This window comes from Antechinus flavipes, chromosome 3 (genome assembly GCF_016432865.1).
Source record: "Antechinus flavipes isolate AdamAnt ecotype Samford, QLD, Australia chromosome 3, AdamAnt_v2, whole genome shotgun sequence".
In the NCBI taxonomy this organism is placed as follows: domain Eukaryota; kingdom Metazoa; phylum Chordata; class Mammalia; order Dasyuromorphia; family Dasyuridae; genus Antechinus; species Antechinus flavipes.
The window spans coordinates 443,841,620-443,859,554 of record NC_067400.1 but is presented as its reverse complement, the minus strand read 5'-3'; the positions used below and the strand labels follow the sequence as shown (position 1 = coordinate 443,859,554).

Sequence of the window (17,935 nt, the reverse complement as noted above, 5' to 3'; positions counted from 1 at the left end):
ATCTGGCTGCCATCCACTCCTTTCTATTCTTACCCTTGTTCATCACATGCTTCAGATCACAAGAGTGGTCTTACCAAGATTTATTTATAAGGAATAAGAGATCATGCATATTCAGGAGCATTATACCAGTGTAAGATAATTAGAAGTTTAAAAAAAAACCTTAGCCCCAGATAAGGTGACACTGAAAACTTCCTATTCAATTAGCTGTATTTCTTCTAGCCTAACTTGGTCTAAGATTCTCACCAGGTCAGGAGCCCCAAGACAACAATCTGACTCCCTTAAGAACCCAGGGAACATATTGTCTTCTAGCCTCCGAATTTGGGATTGACCCAACTGGTCAGAATCAGTGTTCAAAATTGGATTTATTGGTCCATTATAAAATCCCAATCTAACTCTTAGTCAATTAGTAAGCTTTCTAATTTCACTGCTGGGTTTTTATTTGTCAACCCATATTACTATGCAATTACTAGCTGGCTAGCCTCATAGAGTAAAAGAGAAAATAGTTTTTTAAAAAATCAGACACTATTAAAGTTTATCCCTTGACAACATGACCTAAAAGAGAGACAATTTGGAGTAAGAAAACCTGAATTTGATTTTAGAATCTACTACTTTCTACTTAAATAATTTGATTCAAGTCATTTCACTCCAAATTGTGGGAGTTTTTAGGTCATGGAATAAACTTTATGTGATAGCTTCCACTTTGAGTGGGAGGACTGTTAGCTATCTAGTAATTCCACAATAATATGAGTGGACCAACAAAAACCCAGCAATTTCATCAATTGGCCTCATTGTACATTAATCTCTTCCCCCTCTCCCATTCAAAGGTCCATTCAGATTGGTCTTCTCTATCTTTCTCACATATGTAACTCCTTCAAAAAAAGTCTCTCTTTGAGAGGATGAATTATTTCATTTTTTTGTTTGTTTATTTTTGTTTCCTCAGCATTTAGCACAGTACCTGATATATAGTAGGTGCTTAGTAAATATTTATTAATTGTTTAGAACACAGTAAGTGCTTAAAAAATCCTTGGATTGACTATCATATTTTCCTCACCTTAAAAAAAAAGGCAGTAAAGCTTAATCCCCTCAAATGTCCCTTCTAAGTCCAATTCCTATGACATTTCCTGTCATATTTAGATCACAAAATCAGAATACTAAAAGAATTCTTGAGTTAACAAACTCAATGCTCTATATTTAGGTAAAAATACATAATCTATTCCAAAGGATTTTCAGGAAAATTTTACATCAAAGAAACCCACTGTTTATCCTGTTAATATCTGACAAACCACTTGTCAGAAAACCCCACCTTATTAAAAATTATTTTAATCCATCCTTCTGTAATCTGATCATTTCACAATATCAAAAAAGCATATTGAAAATCATCATATTAAGTAACCTTTTCAGAGTTCTCTCCCATAAGAACTAATCCTCCTGATATTTGCTGAAAGAAATCCTTTTGACACTTTCTTTTGTATTCTCTGCAAGACTCTTGAAAGAAAACTACTCCCAAAATTCCAGAATTCAGAATTGACTCCTGGTGCTCTAACAAAACAGGAAACAAGGTTAATATTATCTGAGGGAATTTAGGAAGCTACATTCATGAGACCCTCCCAAAACTAAAAGATACTCATTGTCATGATTTAATTGACTCTGTGCTGCATACACATATATACTCACACACTTAGTTTTTACAAGGAATAAGAAAAGGAATTTCAGATTTGATGAGGGCTTCCCAATAAATAATCTCAACTTCATTCCCAAAAGGTCATTCTCCATTCCTCACTGCCAACCCCATCCTTTCATTTATGAACTAGAGCAAAACTAAAAGAGACAAAACTGAAAAGATCTCTAAATGGAAGTACAGAACTACATTGAACCTTTTGATTTTTATTGAATCTTGAACACACCAAAGTACCCTGAGCTCTTCAGAGGAAAATTACTTCATAAGCCAAAAAAACCCAAAACAGGAAAAAGCAGTATTATTTTCAACCTTAACACAGTCCTTTCTGTGCAGATAACACAAAGTTCACAGAATTTCCACAAGAAATATCATTACTGTCAGTATATAAAGAATTAAAATATTAGGAATTCAATCATTCAACAAATGTATTAAAGTGAGTAATAACTCCCGGGAACAGGTGCAGGGTCTTCAAATAAGATATTTGTTGTTTGCTAAGGTCATGGCTCAATTTCATTCCATAAGGTCAAGGCAAACTTATGTTACCATTTTTGGTTTCTTCTGAAGAAATATGAAATTTCTCAGCTTTCTCTTGCAGCCATTTTGATAGGCACAGCTATGCTGTGCAGAAAATAAATAGGAAGAATGTATAAATAATCTCTTTTGAGAGCAAAGTTTTCTCATTTTTCTTGATTTTCTGAACATAAATATCTTCTAGATTTAAAAGCTTTCATTTTATTAAACCAATAAAGTCTTTTTTCTGGAACGATATCAGAAATATTTCTGATAGATATATAAAAATATGTATGTCAATTACAATTAGCCTGAAAATCATTTGACATGCAGTAATTTGAATTTGTACATATATATATGTACACAATATTGCATATATATATATAACTTGGAGAAGAAAACCATAAGCAGAGAAAAAATATTGATCTTTGTGCTATAATCAGCAGCTTTCAATAGAAGAATGAAGGAAGTCAAGATACAGATAAAAAGAAAACTTTGAGCCAAATTGTTCATGGGATGCCATGGTAATATGAAAAGAAGTATCACCTTTGTATAATTAGAGCTTCCAACAGTTTGCATCAATAAAACACTTCTAAAAATAGTCTTCTACAAAATAAATAACAGAAAGCACCAAAATATTTTTAATACTCAAATTCTTTTGAAAGATGAACATTTATGTGTTTTATAAATAAAAGGTGAAAATGGGAAAATATCTAATTGAATGCAAAAAGTATTTACGTATTGGGGACTCTAAATACTTAAAGAATAGTGAAGTGATAAAACCTCTGTTTCTGAGAAAGCTGAAGATTACATATTAAGTAATCTGTAAATAAGCTTCAAATATGACCTTTAGGATAAAGTCTCCATTTAACTTTTTAAAATCTTGTATCCATGCAATGTTGATTAGTTGTTTTCAATTTGAGGCTAATTTAAAAAAAATAAAATTGACTAGCAATCATGTTAGAAATACATCCACAAGCAAATGAGTGACCTAGGGGAAATATAACTTCTCAAGGTCACACGAGCAATCCACAGCAGAGCAGGGTTTATAAAGAGCCTCCTATTACTAATGACCAGATTCCTGCAGTAACCCCAGAGCACACACCATGAAAGCTGCTGTACTGGAGTCAAGGTGACTCACCTTTTCATGGTCTCTTCAAAAATGTGGCATCCCTGGAGTGTTTCATTTGCCATACAATTATAACAAAAATAAATACAGATTGATAGTTCATCTAAGTTAAAATCCTCTAAACATTCATTATTCCTGGCAATAACACATATAATCAATACACTCCATACTTAAATTTCAAAATTCAAGAAGTACTAATAGAAACCCAAATCAATAAGATAACTGTCCAAAAGATTTCTCTTACTACAATTTTATTCAGACCTGAACCCCCTCCCCTTTTTTTTAAGTGAAGGGAAGCAAAGAAGCTTTCCTTAACTGAGAGAAAACTTTTAAGAAAATTATCTTTTCTAGTTCTTCCTCAAGATCCTAGTTAAATGGTCTAAATGAAAGACGACACCCTCCCCCACCCCATTCCACCCTCAGCATCCCAGATGACTGTCTGTGACCCAAATCAAAAGAGGTCCCAGTTTGCAACTGTTTTCTGTATGACAAGGGAGGCCACTCCTTCCGAAGATGCTTTTCCAAACCCAAGAGAAGAAAAGACAAAGTTCCAATTCTGGGGCTCCCAGTCCCCAAATCAAATTCAACTTCCTTCCTTCCTGAGCCTTTGAGCTCTGTCCTTCTCCGCACACAACTCTAGCGTGGATCAAATATACTTCCCGGATTAGAGACATTCTTCCCCCGAAACAATAAGGGACTAGAACTGGACTGGGGAGAGGAGTGAGAAGGGGGGAATAACGAGTCACAGAAGGAAAAGAGAAAGAGAAGTTTCAAAAACAAAGCCAAAAAGAACCAACTAGCCCTAGCTCCAGGCGGGCGTGTGTTTGTGTTGTCTGCTTGGGGGGGCGGGAAGAACCGACAGTCACCTTCCTACACGTGGAGGCGGCTGCGAGGTTTCTACTTCAGAACCCGCCCCCGCCCGCTTGGGGAGCCCGGGTTGCCTGGGCTAGGGACTCTGCTCCCTCTTTCTTCCCTTCTACCTTCATCTCTCACCCCCCCTCCCCATTTCTCCTCCTTCTCTTCCACTTCTTCCTCGTCCCCCTTCTTTTTCTCTTTCTCCTCTTTTTTCTCATCCTCCTCTTCCTCCTTCCCGCTCCTTCCTACCTGTCTAAGGATGAAACTGGTCGAAGTGGTACTGCCATCGGATCGTTTCAATCTGCTCCTCCGGGTCGTGGTGCCTCTGGCCACCTGAACTCGACAAGATAAGAAAAGAGGGTGAGGGCTTGGGGAAGGAAAGGAACCTGCAGCTAAACAGCAGGGTCACCGGCCAAGAGATTGAGAGGGCTGACCTGACCGTTAATCCAATCTGAATGAGCCCCAGGCAGCTCCGGGTCCAAACCCTTGAGTCCAAATAGCCCCCAAACACAACACACACACACACACACACACACACACACACACACACACACACACACACACACACATACACACACCACACACGAAAAAAAGAAGCTCCAGACACCCACCACATCCATTAACAACGATTCGAAGGAGCTTGTTCAGGAGCTCCTAGCATCGGACAGGGGGAAGCCAGCCGGCTCCTCTAGCTGGAGCAAGAGACTGAGAGAAGGAAAAGGAGGAGGAGGAAAAGAGGAGGAGGAGGAGGGAGGAAGGGAAGAAGAGAGGGAGGAGAAAGAGGAAAGGGGGAGGAGACAAAAGAGGAGGTAGGAAGCGGAGGCTGCTGCTGCTGCTTCGCAGAACTGGGGGTACTGCACGCCAAGAGGCAGATGGAGGTGGTTCCGAAAGCTTGCGAAGGAGGAGGTACCTGCGAGCCGGGGGAGTGCGGCCCGTCTGCAATCCCGTTCTTAGTGTAGGAGGACGACGATGAAGACGAGAGCTGGGACATGGTTTAAAGCTGCATGGGCTGCCTGCCTACTCCTCACTCGGGCCAGCGGGCTTGGCAGGGGCCAGGACTGAAGGAGAGGACAGCGACTTCCCTCACTCCCTGGGCTCCTGGGCACAGCGGCGGTGGCAGCAGCCAGAGCAGCCGCTGCTGCCAGCCTGCCAGCCTGCCTGCCTGCCTGCCTGCCCGCGGGGCGGATGGCTGGCTGTGGCTCCCGCCTCCAGTGCTACTTTTGCACGAGCAGCACCTTAAAGCTGCAGAATCACTTTCTCCCTCCGAGACAGTTGGGCCGGGGTATGAGTGGCACAAACTCAAGGTGCAATGTATTGGGAAGAGGGAGAAGGGAAAGGGGCTTCTATCAGGGGTTTTGCTGGCCTGATGCTATAGGAAAAAAGGGTTTAGATTCCCCACACACACACACACACATACACACACACGAGCTTTCCAGAAGATGAAAAGGGGTGGGGGTGGGGGGGAGAGGGAGATAAAAATACTGCACAATTTTATATGAGAGACAAAGGAGGCACAGTTCATGAATCAGGGACTTAGAGATGGAGACTGGTGCAGTGTAGCATACAGCTGAGAGAGCAAAGGTATATAGGAGGGTTGTGTGTGTGTGTGTGTGTGTGGTCTACTGTATAAAAAGTATAAAAGGGTAAAGGAAAAAAGGTTTCTCTGATTTCACTCATCAGCCTTTTCTGCTGATGCATGGATTTGGGTTTGGGTTTGGAGTTAGGTTTTTGTTTTTTGTTTTTTTTTTATGACTGATTTGTTTTGTTTTTGCAAAGCCTCACTTGTTAGCCAAAAGTCACTCAAATAGTAAGCAATAATGGAACAAGCTGCCAACCTAAACCTGTATGGGGAAGCCAACCCTGCTGAGACCATGTTGTCCTAGGAGATTTGAAGGTCATGCTCAACCAGCTGAAGCAACCCTTGGCCACATGCCTTTATGTATACTACATGCAAGGATGGCCATTTTCTAATGTGTAGAATTATCTAAAATGCATATGCGACCTTTAAATGTCTGATTCTTGAATTAGTCCCCAAAGCACCAAGAATTGTACTTAAAATTAAAATAAATCATTGGAGGTGGGGACATGCTTAGCAACTGTGGGAAGCAAAGAGATAAACTAAGGAGAGAAAAGAAAAAAGTAACATGAAGCCAGACATTTTTTTTTTTTAAGAGCTCTGTTTTCTTCATAGACTTGCAAATCTATAAATATTACATAGGAAATCCATTAAAACAGACATAGTAGCTCAAATCACTAACCCACTCCATCTTTGTTCTCACTGTTCACCTTGCCATCTGGGATTTCTTGATGGAATTACTGTTTCATTTTTAAACAATTATGTAGCTATGTTGATGGATGAAATTACACACATTATCTGTCCATTCTTATATCTTCCTACTACCCTAATCTAATCGCAAAGTTGGAGGCACACAGTATCAGAGGTGGAAGAGGGCCTTGTTGTCTGTCTACCTTTTAGTAATGTCCAATTCTTTATAAAGTCATTTAGGGTTTTCTTGGAAGATATTAGAGTGTTTTGTCATTTCCTTATCCAGATCATTTAACAGATGAAGAAACTGAGGTAAATAGTTGCCCAGAGTCAAACAGCTAATAAATGTCCAGGTCAGATTTGAACTCAGGAAAATGAATCTTCCTGACTGCAGGCATGTTACTCTATCCATTTTGCCATCTAGCTGACAAAGTAGGGGAAGTTGGGGAGGTAGGGAAAGATTATTTCATGTTACAGATGAAATTAAGTAAGGCCCACAGAAGTTTAATGATTTATCCAAAATTACACAGCCAGTTAATGGGAGAGCCAGAATTAGAAACTAGGACTTCAGTTTCCTTTAAAAAAAAAAAAAGAGTATATTTTCTTTTTGGATCACTTTTGGATCACAGCTGGATCACTTAACTATACAGCAACTCAGTGACCCCCAATTTCATTAAACACAGAGTGATGGAAACTTGATGACTGCCTAGGCATGTACCAAATCTCCATTACAATAATATAATTCATAGCTTAGGAACAAATTATTTGAGATGTGGATGGTGATTAATATACATAAATTAATTTCATTTATGGGAATTTCTTTGTGAGAAGAATAACAAAATCTTTTGAGAGCTGCCTGCATTACTGAAAGTTAAATGACTTACACAGGATCACATAACATGTATATATAACATGTATCAAAGACAGATCTTCCTCCTCTTAGTGAGATTCTTTATGACTATTCCAAACTGCATATGCACTTGAATTGTGTGATTGACTATTGAATTGATCATAGAATTTAGAGTTGCCCAAGTGATTTTCCTTTTAGAATAAATCTAATCATTGTCACTCTCCTACTCAATCACTTCTGGTGGCTCCCTATTGTTTTTTACTATCAAATGTCAACTCCCCTCCTTAGCTTTTAAAGCCATGTAGAATCTGACCTCAAATTACTTTTCCAGTCTTATTAAACATTTTTCCTCTGCCTGACATCACATATAATCAGAACTTCTCTGTTCCTCATAGCCAATACTCTCTCATTTATGTGCCTTTGCAATTGCCATTCCTCCTGCCTGAAATGCCTTTCTCACCTTCACCTCAAATAATCCCTTTTTTCCTTTAAGACACATTTCAAGTGTTACCTTCCACAAAGAAGTCTTCCTAATCCTCCCCCTTATTCCTAATACCTTCTTTCTATGCTATATTATATTTAAACACTTTATCTCTTTATATTTACTCTGTAAATACTTATATATATTCATCTCCCTCATTAAAAGTTCCTTTTTTTAATTGTTGTTATACAAGACATATGCAAGGATAATTTTTCAGCATTGACCCTTGCAAAACCTTCTGTTCCAACTTTTCCCTCCCTTCTCCCCAGCCTCTCCCCTAGATGGCACATAGACCAATACATGTTAATTATGTTAAAGTATATGTTAAATACAATATATGTATACATATTTATACAGTTATCTTGCTGCACAAGAAAAATCTGACTTGGAAATAAGATAAAAATAACCTGAGAAGGAAAAAAAAAAACAGGAGTGGAAATGCTATGTTGTGGTCCACACTCATTTCCCATAGTTCTTTCAATGGGTGTAGCTGATTCTCTTCATTACTGAACAATTGGAACTGATTTGGTTCATCTCATTGCCGAAGATAGCCACATCCATCAGAATTGATCATATAGTATTGTTGTTGAAGTGTATAATGATCTCCTGGTTCTGCTCATTTCACTCAGCATCAGCTCGTGTAAGTCTCCCCAGGCCTTTCTGAAATCCTCCTGCTGTCATTTCTCACAGAACAATAATATTCCATAACATTCATATACCACAACTTATTCAGCCATTCTCCAAGTGATGGGCATCTACTCAGTTTCCAGTTTCTGGACACTACAAAAAGGGCTGCCACAAACATTCTCGCACATACAGATAACTTTCCCTCCTTTAAGATCTCTTTGGGAGATAAACCCAGTAGAGACACTGCTGGATCAAAGGGTATGCACAGTTTTATAACTTTTGAGCATAGTTCCAAATCGCTTTCCAGAATGGTTGGATGCAGAAGTTCCTTTTGAGAAAAATTGTTTCAATTTTTATATTTGTATTACGTATCAACATCTGTGCCTGGCACTTTAGTAGACACTTAAATGCTTGTTGAGTGAACATCTCTTCTAAACCCTGGGTAAACAATATCAAGGGGCCTTGTCTCTGATTTCTGGAGCTGACAGACTAGTTAAAGAGATAGGATGTGGATCAGTGGCAAACACTAAACAAGCAGTGCAGAGGTTATAAAAATCAGTGAGGCAATGATGAAGAACAGACCAGATTGAAGATTAGGTAGAGGAAAGATAGTGGGAGGAATTCTAGATTGCCAGGCTAAGAAATTTGGATTAGGTAGGGTGGAAAGAGGACTAGACTTAAAAGTTACAAGGAGTAAAGTGAAAAAGATCATTCTCTTTTAATAGAACTGGACCAATAATTTCATTTGTTGTAAAGAACTTACCTTTACCAGTGAAGGCCACTTAAATCTTCAGTGTTACCCAGAGACACTGAGAGATTGTGACTTGACTACAATAACACAATCAGTATATTTCAGGGGTAGAAATTGATCCTAGGTCTTTCAGGATGTAGGATTCACTAATTTACTAGATTCTAGCATTCATTAACCCCTATTCCATAGTGCCTTTCAGGAACTGCAGAATCTGATTTCAAATCCTGCCTCTAGCACAATATTATGTGATCTTAGGCAAATCACTGAATTTCCCCAAACCTCATTTCTCTTACCTATAGAATGAAAGGGTTGGACTAGATGGCCTCTATGTTCCTTCCACTCTGTGGACATTTACAAATTACATGACCTCTGGCAAAGTCCCTTCTCTGATCCTCATAGTATAGGACCATAGTTTTAGATCATTTAAGTTGCCATGTCACATAAAGAAACTAAAGTTACAGATGATAAGGATCCAAATCCAGTTCATCTGACTCCAAATTGTGTTTTGTCCAATCTATCTCTTAGATTTCATTTGTATATTAAGGGGATTGTACCATTTGATGTTCCAAGCTCCTCCAAACTCTAACATTGTCTGTTACTGCTGGCTGTGGCAGTGTGGATTCGAATCCCATCTCAGAAATAGGACTCTGATCCTGGATAAGTTGCTCAGTTTCTTCAACCATAAAATAGAATGAAGCTATCTACTCTACCTAACTCTAAGAGTTTTTGTGAAGCACCAAAAATATGATGTATTATTAAGCACTGTGCAAACTTTAAAATGCTATATAAATATTGATTGTTGTTAGCACACAAAAATTAAAGGGCAATGACAGTTTTTTTTTTTCCTTACATGCTTTTATATTCCTTATCTCATTTGATCCTCACCATGTTCTATGGGGTCAAAAGGGAAGGGCCTATTAATACCTATACAGAGAAGAAAATGGGTGCTGAAACAAGTTAAATTATTTAGCCAAGGTTATTGACTTGAAAAAGAGTTGCTTTAGAGAATAAGAACAGTTATTCACATGATTAACTAAATGCTGATGGGGATGAACCCTGAAACTGCCATCCCCCTTGACTTTTGGGGGAAAGCAATGGGGATGAACTTTGAAACTCTCCTCTGACAGAGATCCACCATTCAGGGCAGTTAAGTGGTTTTATTCTGTTGGAAATCTTGGCAGGGACTAATTGTACCCTTTATTGAGTTGAAGATTAGCCCAGGACCACTCCCAGTAGCTCCAACTTAAATGGTCTCATTTAGTTAGAGATTTGGACCTAAAATTCCTATTGAGTGGCTTGAAACTCCAAGATAAGTACTCTCTTTTCAACTGGAAATCTAGGCCTGGGAGCATTGAATAGAAGCCCCAGCCTCAGACTTATTATAAAAAGACAATTCTGAATTCCAAATCTCTGCATAAGTCTGAAGTAGGATTATGCTTTGTCAAGAAGCTCTCTTCCTGGCACAGCTGCCTGCCAGGACTCTTACCCGTTGTGAAGATACCCTCTTCTCAGTGTTAACCTTTGCCATTTTCTCTGACAGGACCTCTTGCCACTAAGAAGCCTGTCTTCCTGGCAAAGCTAGCTTCTCAATGACAATAAAATCCATTTTTGCCATTCAGATTTTTCAGGTTTGTGAATTCTTTCATGATTGACCTGTGCACTGACCAGAGGGGATTCTTACACCGCAATTCTCTACCATTAGAACTGCATCAATGCTATTAATAAAGAAACTAGCTCCCTTCAAAATGTCATTTTTAAAAGGGACTTATTTTATCAAAATTTTTATCAGGGTTCTTTCTGGTAAGGATCAAGATGGCTTTGATATATGTTTCTGTGGGGTTTTTTGAACATCATCAAAATTAATTCTGAAGTAGCAGTACTTTTTTTTAATTATAGCTTTTTATTTATAGTACATATGTAAGGGTAATTTTTTACAACATTATGCCTTGCACTCACTTCTGTTCCAACTTTTCCCTTCCCTTTCCCCACCCCCTCTCTTAGATGACAGGCAGTCTTATACATGTGAAACATGTTAAAGTATATCCTAGATACATTATATGTGTGCAGATCCATATACTTCTCTTGTTACACAAGAAGAATTGGATTCAGAAGGCAAAAATAACCTGGGAAGAAAAACAAAAATGCAAACAGTTTACACTCATTTCCCAGTGTTCCTTCTCTGGGTATAGTTGATTCTGTCCATCATTGATCAATTGGAAATGAATTAGATCTTCTCTTTGTCAAAGAAATCCATTTCCATCAGAATATATTCTCATCCAGTATTGTTGTTGAAGTGTATAATGATCTCCTGGTTCGTAGCAGTACTTTTAAAGATAAATTATATGTTGTTTCAAGCAGGCTGATTTCAGAAAAACCTAGAAAGACTTGCATGAATTGATGCTAAGTGAAATGAGTAGAACCAAGAGACACTGTACACAGCCATAATAATATGTGATGATCAGCTATGTAATCTTTTCAACAATAAGGTGATTCAACAAAATTCCAATAAACTTATGATGAAAAGAGCCATCTGTATCCAGAGGGAGAACTTTGGAGACTGAATGTGGATTGAAGCATATCATTTTTACCCTCTGTTGTTGGTGTTTTTTTTCTCATGTTTTTTTTTTTTCTTTCACCTTTTGATCTGATTTTTCTTATGCAACGGAACAAATATGGAAATATGTTTAGAAGACTTAACCTATATTGGATTGCTTGCTGTTTATGGGAAAGGGTGAAAGAGTGAGAAAAATTTGGAACACAAGGTTTTGCAAAGGTGAATATTGAAAATTATTTTTGCATGTATTTGAAAAAAATAAAAAGCTATTTTAAAAAGTTATATGTCATTCTAGGCAGCTAGATGGAATAATAGGTAGAGAATCAGTCCTGAAGTCAAGAAGACTCAACACTAAGTTCAAATCTAACTCTAAACACTTACTAGCTGGATTACCCTAGGCAAGTCACTTACTTTGTCTCAGTTTCCTTATCTGTAAAATGAGCTGGAGGAAATGGCAAATTACTCTCGTATCTTTGTGAAGAAAAGCCCAAATGGAGTCACACAGAGTAGGACACGAATAAAAACAACTAAATAAGTATGTCATTCATAATTCCCTGTATCTTATTTTCTCTACTCACTGTTTATATCCATTGCTTCTTCTATTTCCATGTCTTTGTAATAGTGATACTTCATGCTTTTTTTTTTTTAAACAGAGAATTTTCTCTCTCTTTCTTTTTTTTTTAATTTAATTTAATTTTTTTATTATAATAACTTTTTATTGACAGAACCCATGCCAGGGTAATTTTTTTACAACATTATCCCTTGCACTCACTTCTGTTCCGATTTTTCCCCTCTCTCCCTCCACCTCTTCCCCAAGATGGCAAGCAGTCTTAAATATATTAGATATGTTGCAGTATATCCTAGATACAATATATGTGTGCAGAACCGAACAGTTCTCTTGTTGCACAGGGAGAATTGGATTCAGAAGGTAAAAATAACCTGGGAAAAAAACCAAAAATGCAAATATTTTACATTCATTTCCCAGTGTTCTTTCTCTGGGTGTAGCTGCTTCTGTCCATCATTGATCAATTGAAACTGATTTAGATCTTTTTTTTGTCGAAGAGATCCACTTCCATCAGAATACATCCTCATACAGTATCGTTGTTGAAGTATATAATGATCTCTTGGTTCTGCTCATTTCACTTAGCATCAGTTCACGTAAGTCTCTCCAAGCCTCTCTGTATTCATCCTGCTGGTCATTCCTTACAGAACAATAATATTCCACAACATTCATATACCACAATTTACCCAGCCATTCTCCAATTGATGGGCATCCATTCAATTTCCAGCTTCTAGCCACTACAAACAGGGCTGCCACAAACATTTTGGCACATACAGGTCCCGTTCCCTTCTTTAGTATCTCTTTGGGATATAAGCCCAGTAAAAACACTGCTGGATCAATGGATATGCACAGTTTGGTAACTTTTTGGGCATAATTCCAGATTGCTCTCCAGAATGGTTGGATTCGTTCACAACTCCACCAACAATGTATCAGTGTCCTTGTTTTCCCGCATCCCCTCCAACATTCATGATACTCCATGCTTTCCCTCCCTCTTGGGACCCCAGGTGCCACATCCTCCAAATGTATTTCCTGATATCTCCACTTACTGGAAGCTGATGTGACTCTATATTTATTTTATTTTAACTAATCCAAGTACATATTGAATACTCAAAGGAGAAAGCTCATTGGCAAACAGGAGTATGCTCATCTGCTACAAGGACTGTTTCTTCTTTTGTATCTGGTACTATATCTCCTCCATCACCAGTGGGAAACACCTTTGGCATGTCCACTTCTCGCTATTTTATGTCAATTTTGATGGTAGCAATCAAAGGACCAGCAGTTATCTCAGTTGTTCCCTCATTCAGGGAATTTTAAAAATCATTTTAACATATGAATGTGAGATATCCTTTTCATTTTCCTCTCTCTTAATGTTGTTATTCAGTCAATGTCTAGCTCTTCATGACTCTATTTCAAGTTGTTGTTGTTTTATTGTTTGTTTTGCAAACGTACTGGAGTTTGTTGCCATTTCCTTTCTCAAGCTCATTTTACAAATTTACAAAAAGGCAAAAGGGGTTAAGTGATTTGCCCAAGCCACATAGCTAGTAAGTGTCTGAGATCAGATTTGAATTTAGGAAGATAAGTCTTCATGACTTCAGTTACTCTATCCACTATACCACCTAGCTGCCCCTTTCTCTTAATGGCATTACTATTATTCCATATCACTTAACTATAGACATTTTATTCATAGTTATTATTATTCTCCTCCACAAGCCAGGAATATACTTCTACATTTTTACCAATTGAATTATTTTTCTTCCCATTAATGGCAGATATTCCCAAAACTCTGTCCTGGTCCTTTTTTCCCCCTCATTATACTCACTATATTCACTCTCATTAAATAATCATCTCTTTAAGAGTTCAAGATAGATATACAGCCCTGTTCTCTACTGAATTGCAATTCCCCATTACCAACTGGCTAGTTGACATTTAAACTGGGATTACCATAGGCATCTTAAGCACAACATATCTAAAATAGAACTCATGTTTCCCACCTAAAACTTATTCCTGCTGCAAACTTCCCTATCAAGGAGCACAGCCATCCTTTTAGTTACTTAGGCTTGCAAACTCATTGTCAAGGATTTTGCTCATTTCTCATTCTCCTTGACTTCTCTGCAGCCTTTCACTCCTTCTTCATACTCTTGTCTCCCTAAATTTTGAGGACACCACTTTCTCTTGGTTCTCCTTCCCCTTTGGCCACTCCTCTGTCTACTTTGCTGAATTCTCTTCTAGATGATGCTCTTTAATGGGTCCCTCAGCATTCTCTCATGGACTGTCATCTTTACTTCCTCTAGACTACTTTATTTGGTGTTCTCATCAGCTGCCATGGATTTAATTTCCATCTCTATACTAATGGCTCTCTTGTCTATCCAGTTCCAAACTCTTTGCTGACCTCCATATTTGAACCTTCAACTTCCTTTCACACATCTTGAACTGGCTATCTAGCAGACATCTTAAACTCAATGTGTCCAAAATGGAACTCATTTCTTTTCTCTTAAATCCTTCCCTTTCCTACCTTCCCAGTTATTGTGGAGGGCAAGATCATTCTATTAGGCTCTCAACCTAGGAGTAATCTTTTTTTTTTTTTAATAGCTTTTTATTTAGAAGTTATATGCATAGGTAATTTTGCAGCATTGACAATTGCCAAACCTTTTATTCAATTTTTCCCCTCCTTCCCCCACCCTTTCCCCCAGATGGCAGGATGACCACTAGATGTTAAATATGTTAAAGTATAAATTAGATACACAATAAGTATACATGACCAAATCGTTATTTTGCTGTACAAAAAGAATCAGACTCTGAAATATTGTACAATTAGCCTGTGAAGGAAATCCAAAATGCAGGCAGGCAAAAATAGAGGGATTAGGAATTCAATGTAATGGTTCTTAGTCATCTCCCAGAGTTCTTTCGCTGGGTGTAGCTGGTTCAGTTCATTACTGCTCCATTGGAACTGATTTGGTTTCTCTCATTGCTGAGGATGGCCAGGTCCATCAGAATTGATCATCATATAGTATTGTTGTTGAAGTATATAATGATCTAGGAGTAATCTTGAATTTTTCATTAGCTATCAGCCCCACATCAATATTCACTCTATTGCCAATAACTTGTCAATTTCGCCTTTGTGACATTTCTTGAATATTTTCCCTTCTCTCCTCTGACTGCACCATCTAATGCAGACTCTCATCACATCACACCTGGATTATTCCAATAGACTGCTGGCAACTCTGCCTCCCCCAAATCTTCCCACCCCAATCTAGCTTTCATTTAGACACTAAACTTCTAGAAATGCAGGTCTAATCAGGTCACCATCGCCCTATCACACCTCACCCCTCCAATAAACTCCAGCTGTTTCCTATTGCCTCCAGGAACAAATGCAAAATGTTCTATTTGGTATTCAAAGTCCTTTATAAATCCTTCCTACCTTTCCAATATTCTTTTACCTTATTCCCTAATATGTATATTCATTGATACTAGCCTCTTGGCTAATTGGCAAACCATTTCTCAGCTCTGGGCATTTCTCTGGCAGTTCCTCAGACCTGGAACATTCTCTCTTCTCCACTCTGATTATTGATCTCTCTGGCTTCCTTTAAGTCTCAGGAAGTTTCTCCAATCCCTCAATTCCACAGCCTTCTCTCAGTTAATTCTCCCATTTATTCTATATACAGCTTGCTTTGTATATATTTGTTTGCATTTTATCTCCCCTATTAGGTTGTAAACTCCCTAAGGACAGGGATTATCTTTTGCCTCTTTTTTGTATCTCTCCCTCCTCTCCCCACTCTCCCCCTTTTAGCATAGTGCCTTGCACACAGTAACTGGCTTTGAGTATTTATTGATTCTCAACTTCTCACTTTCACTAACTCTCTACATATTCAAACAGTTGTCAAAAACTTACTTATTTTTCTATATCTTTTAGATTATTCATTTTCTTTTACTTGCATAGCTACCACTCTGATTCAGGCTCTCATCACTTCTAACTTCAAATATTGCAATAACTTCCTAATTGATCTTTCCTACCTCAAATCTCCCCCCATTCCAATCCATTCTCCTAACAGTTGCCTAAATTGATTTTCCTAAAATGCTTGTCATCCATCTATTTAGTACACTCCAGTGGGGCCATATTACTTCTCAGACCACTTATAATCATCTCTGGTATTTAAAGCTTTTCCTATCTTTGTAATCTAATCTATCATTTCCCTCATTTACTGCCCAGCCATTCTGGCTCACCTGCTACTCAGCCATATAAGAATTTTTTTTTTTTTATCTAGATTTTTCCTCATTCCTTCTGTCACAATCTACCTTGCATTATACAAATTTAGTTGAGTACATGTTGTATCTCATTAAAATAATATTCTCCATAAGGGAAGATATTCTTTTTTGTTTCTAGATCCCCAGCTACTGGCATAGTGCCTGAGCCAAAGAAAGCACTCAATAAATGTTTTCAAATTGAATTTTTGCAAAAGAATTTATATATCCAAAATTCTTATCACACCATGGTGTCAAGGGGACCAATTGCCTAGGAGTAAAGCCCTTTTAAAATAAGAGTAACAAGTCACAATAACAATCGAGCAACTCTAGTTTTTACACATACCTAACAAAATGTTATACTGGCAACTAAGTAACTACTCTGTATTAGAACACTCACAAGGCTGGAGACCTAGACTATCAATTAAAAAAAAAAAAAGAAAAAATTCAGAAAATTAGTTGACATGTTTACTTTTTTAACCCTAAAGAATTTAGGAAGGAACTTTGTACCATACACTTTGCTAAGTGTTTTACAAATATTTTCTTATCACAACCTTGAGAGGTAGATGCTATTATTATCCCTACTTTACAGTTGAGGAAACTGAGGCAGATTAAGTGATTTGTTTTCATAACACCTTACTTTTTAAATATATCCCTCTCCTATTTTCTACTTAGTCATTCCTTGTAACAGAAAAATAATATTTTGTAAATTAATACAGCAAAACTAATCAATACATCAAGTTAAATACAATTTCCTAATACTTGGCCAGGAAGTATTAAGTGTCTCAGATCAAATTTGAACTCAGGTCCTCCTGACTTGAGGGCTGGTGCTCTATCCATTACACCAATTAGGTGCCCCAACTTTAGTACAATTTTAAAGGGCACAAGTGACCCAGATAATCATGCAAATAAAAAAATTAACAGTACATATTGTGATGAAATTTAGCATTAAAATTAAATTACAGGTATACACTTTTACAATGGCATATAGATAGTAGCTGGTTTATTTTATTCAGTCTCTTTTAGCTGCGATAATTTGTTTAGTTTTTAAATGATAGAATTAGAGTTCACTTTACAAGCTAACATTTTTAATGATGTGTCAATACTTATTTTTACAGGTCATAGATCAACAGCAGGAAGCAACTTTAAGCCATCTAATCCAACCTTTTTATTTTAAAGATAAGGAAATTGAAGTCCAGAGAAATTAAGTTAACACCCCCAATGTATCATAGGTAGTTAGTGACAATTAGAATTTAAAATTGGGTCCTCTTAATTCCAAATTCATAATTTTTGAATTTTTCACTAGCTATCACCCTCACATTAATATTCAATCTATTGCCAGACTTTTACACAGCTCAAAATGTTTCACTCCTCCCTTCCCTTCACCTCTGCCACAGATACACATTGTAATATAGCAAAAGTCAAGAAAAACT

General features: G+C 37.5%; 1 protein-coding gene across 2 annotated transcripts in view; it reads right to left on the bottom strand.

The window, feature by feature from the left end:
* Positions 1-5,246, bottom strand: part of CACNB4 (calcium voltage-gated channel auxiliary subunit beta 4) — a 339,488-nt gene extending 334,242 nt beyond the window's left edge. The window contains exons 1-2 of one of the 2 annotated variants that reach the window (XM_051986404.1): positions 5,083-5,246; positions 4,422-4,505 (exon numbers count right to left, since the gene is read on the bottom strand). In XM_051986404.1, the coding sequence (XP_051842364.1) occupies positions 4,422-4,505; positions 5,083-5,163 (165 nt within the window). In that variant the 5' untranslated portion in view covers positions 5,164-5,246. Of the gene's footprint in view, positions 1-4,421; positions 4,506-4,783; positions 4,943-5,082 lie in introns of those variants that run through there. The other variant, XM_051986401.1, reaches the window with a different exon arrangement.
* Between the last annotated feature and the right edge of the window lie 12,689 nt (positions 5,247-17,935).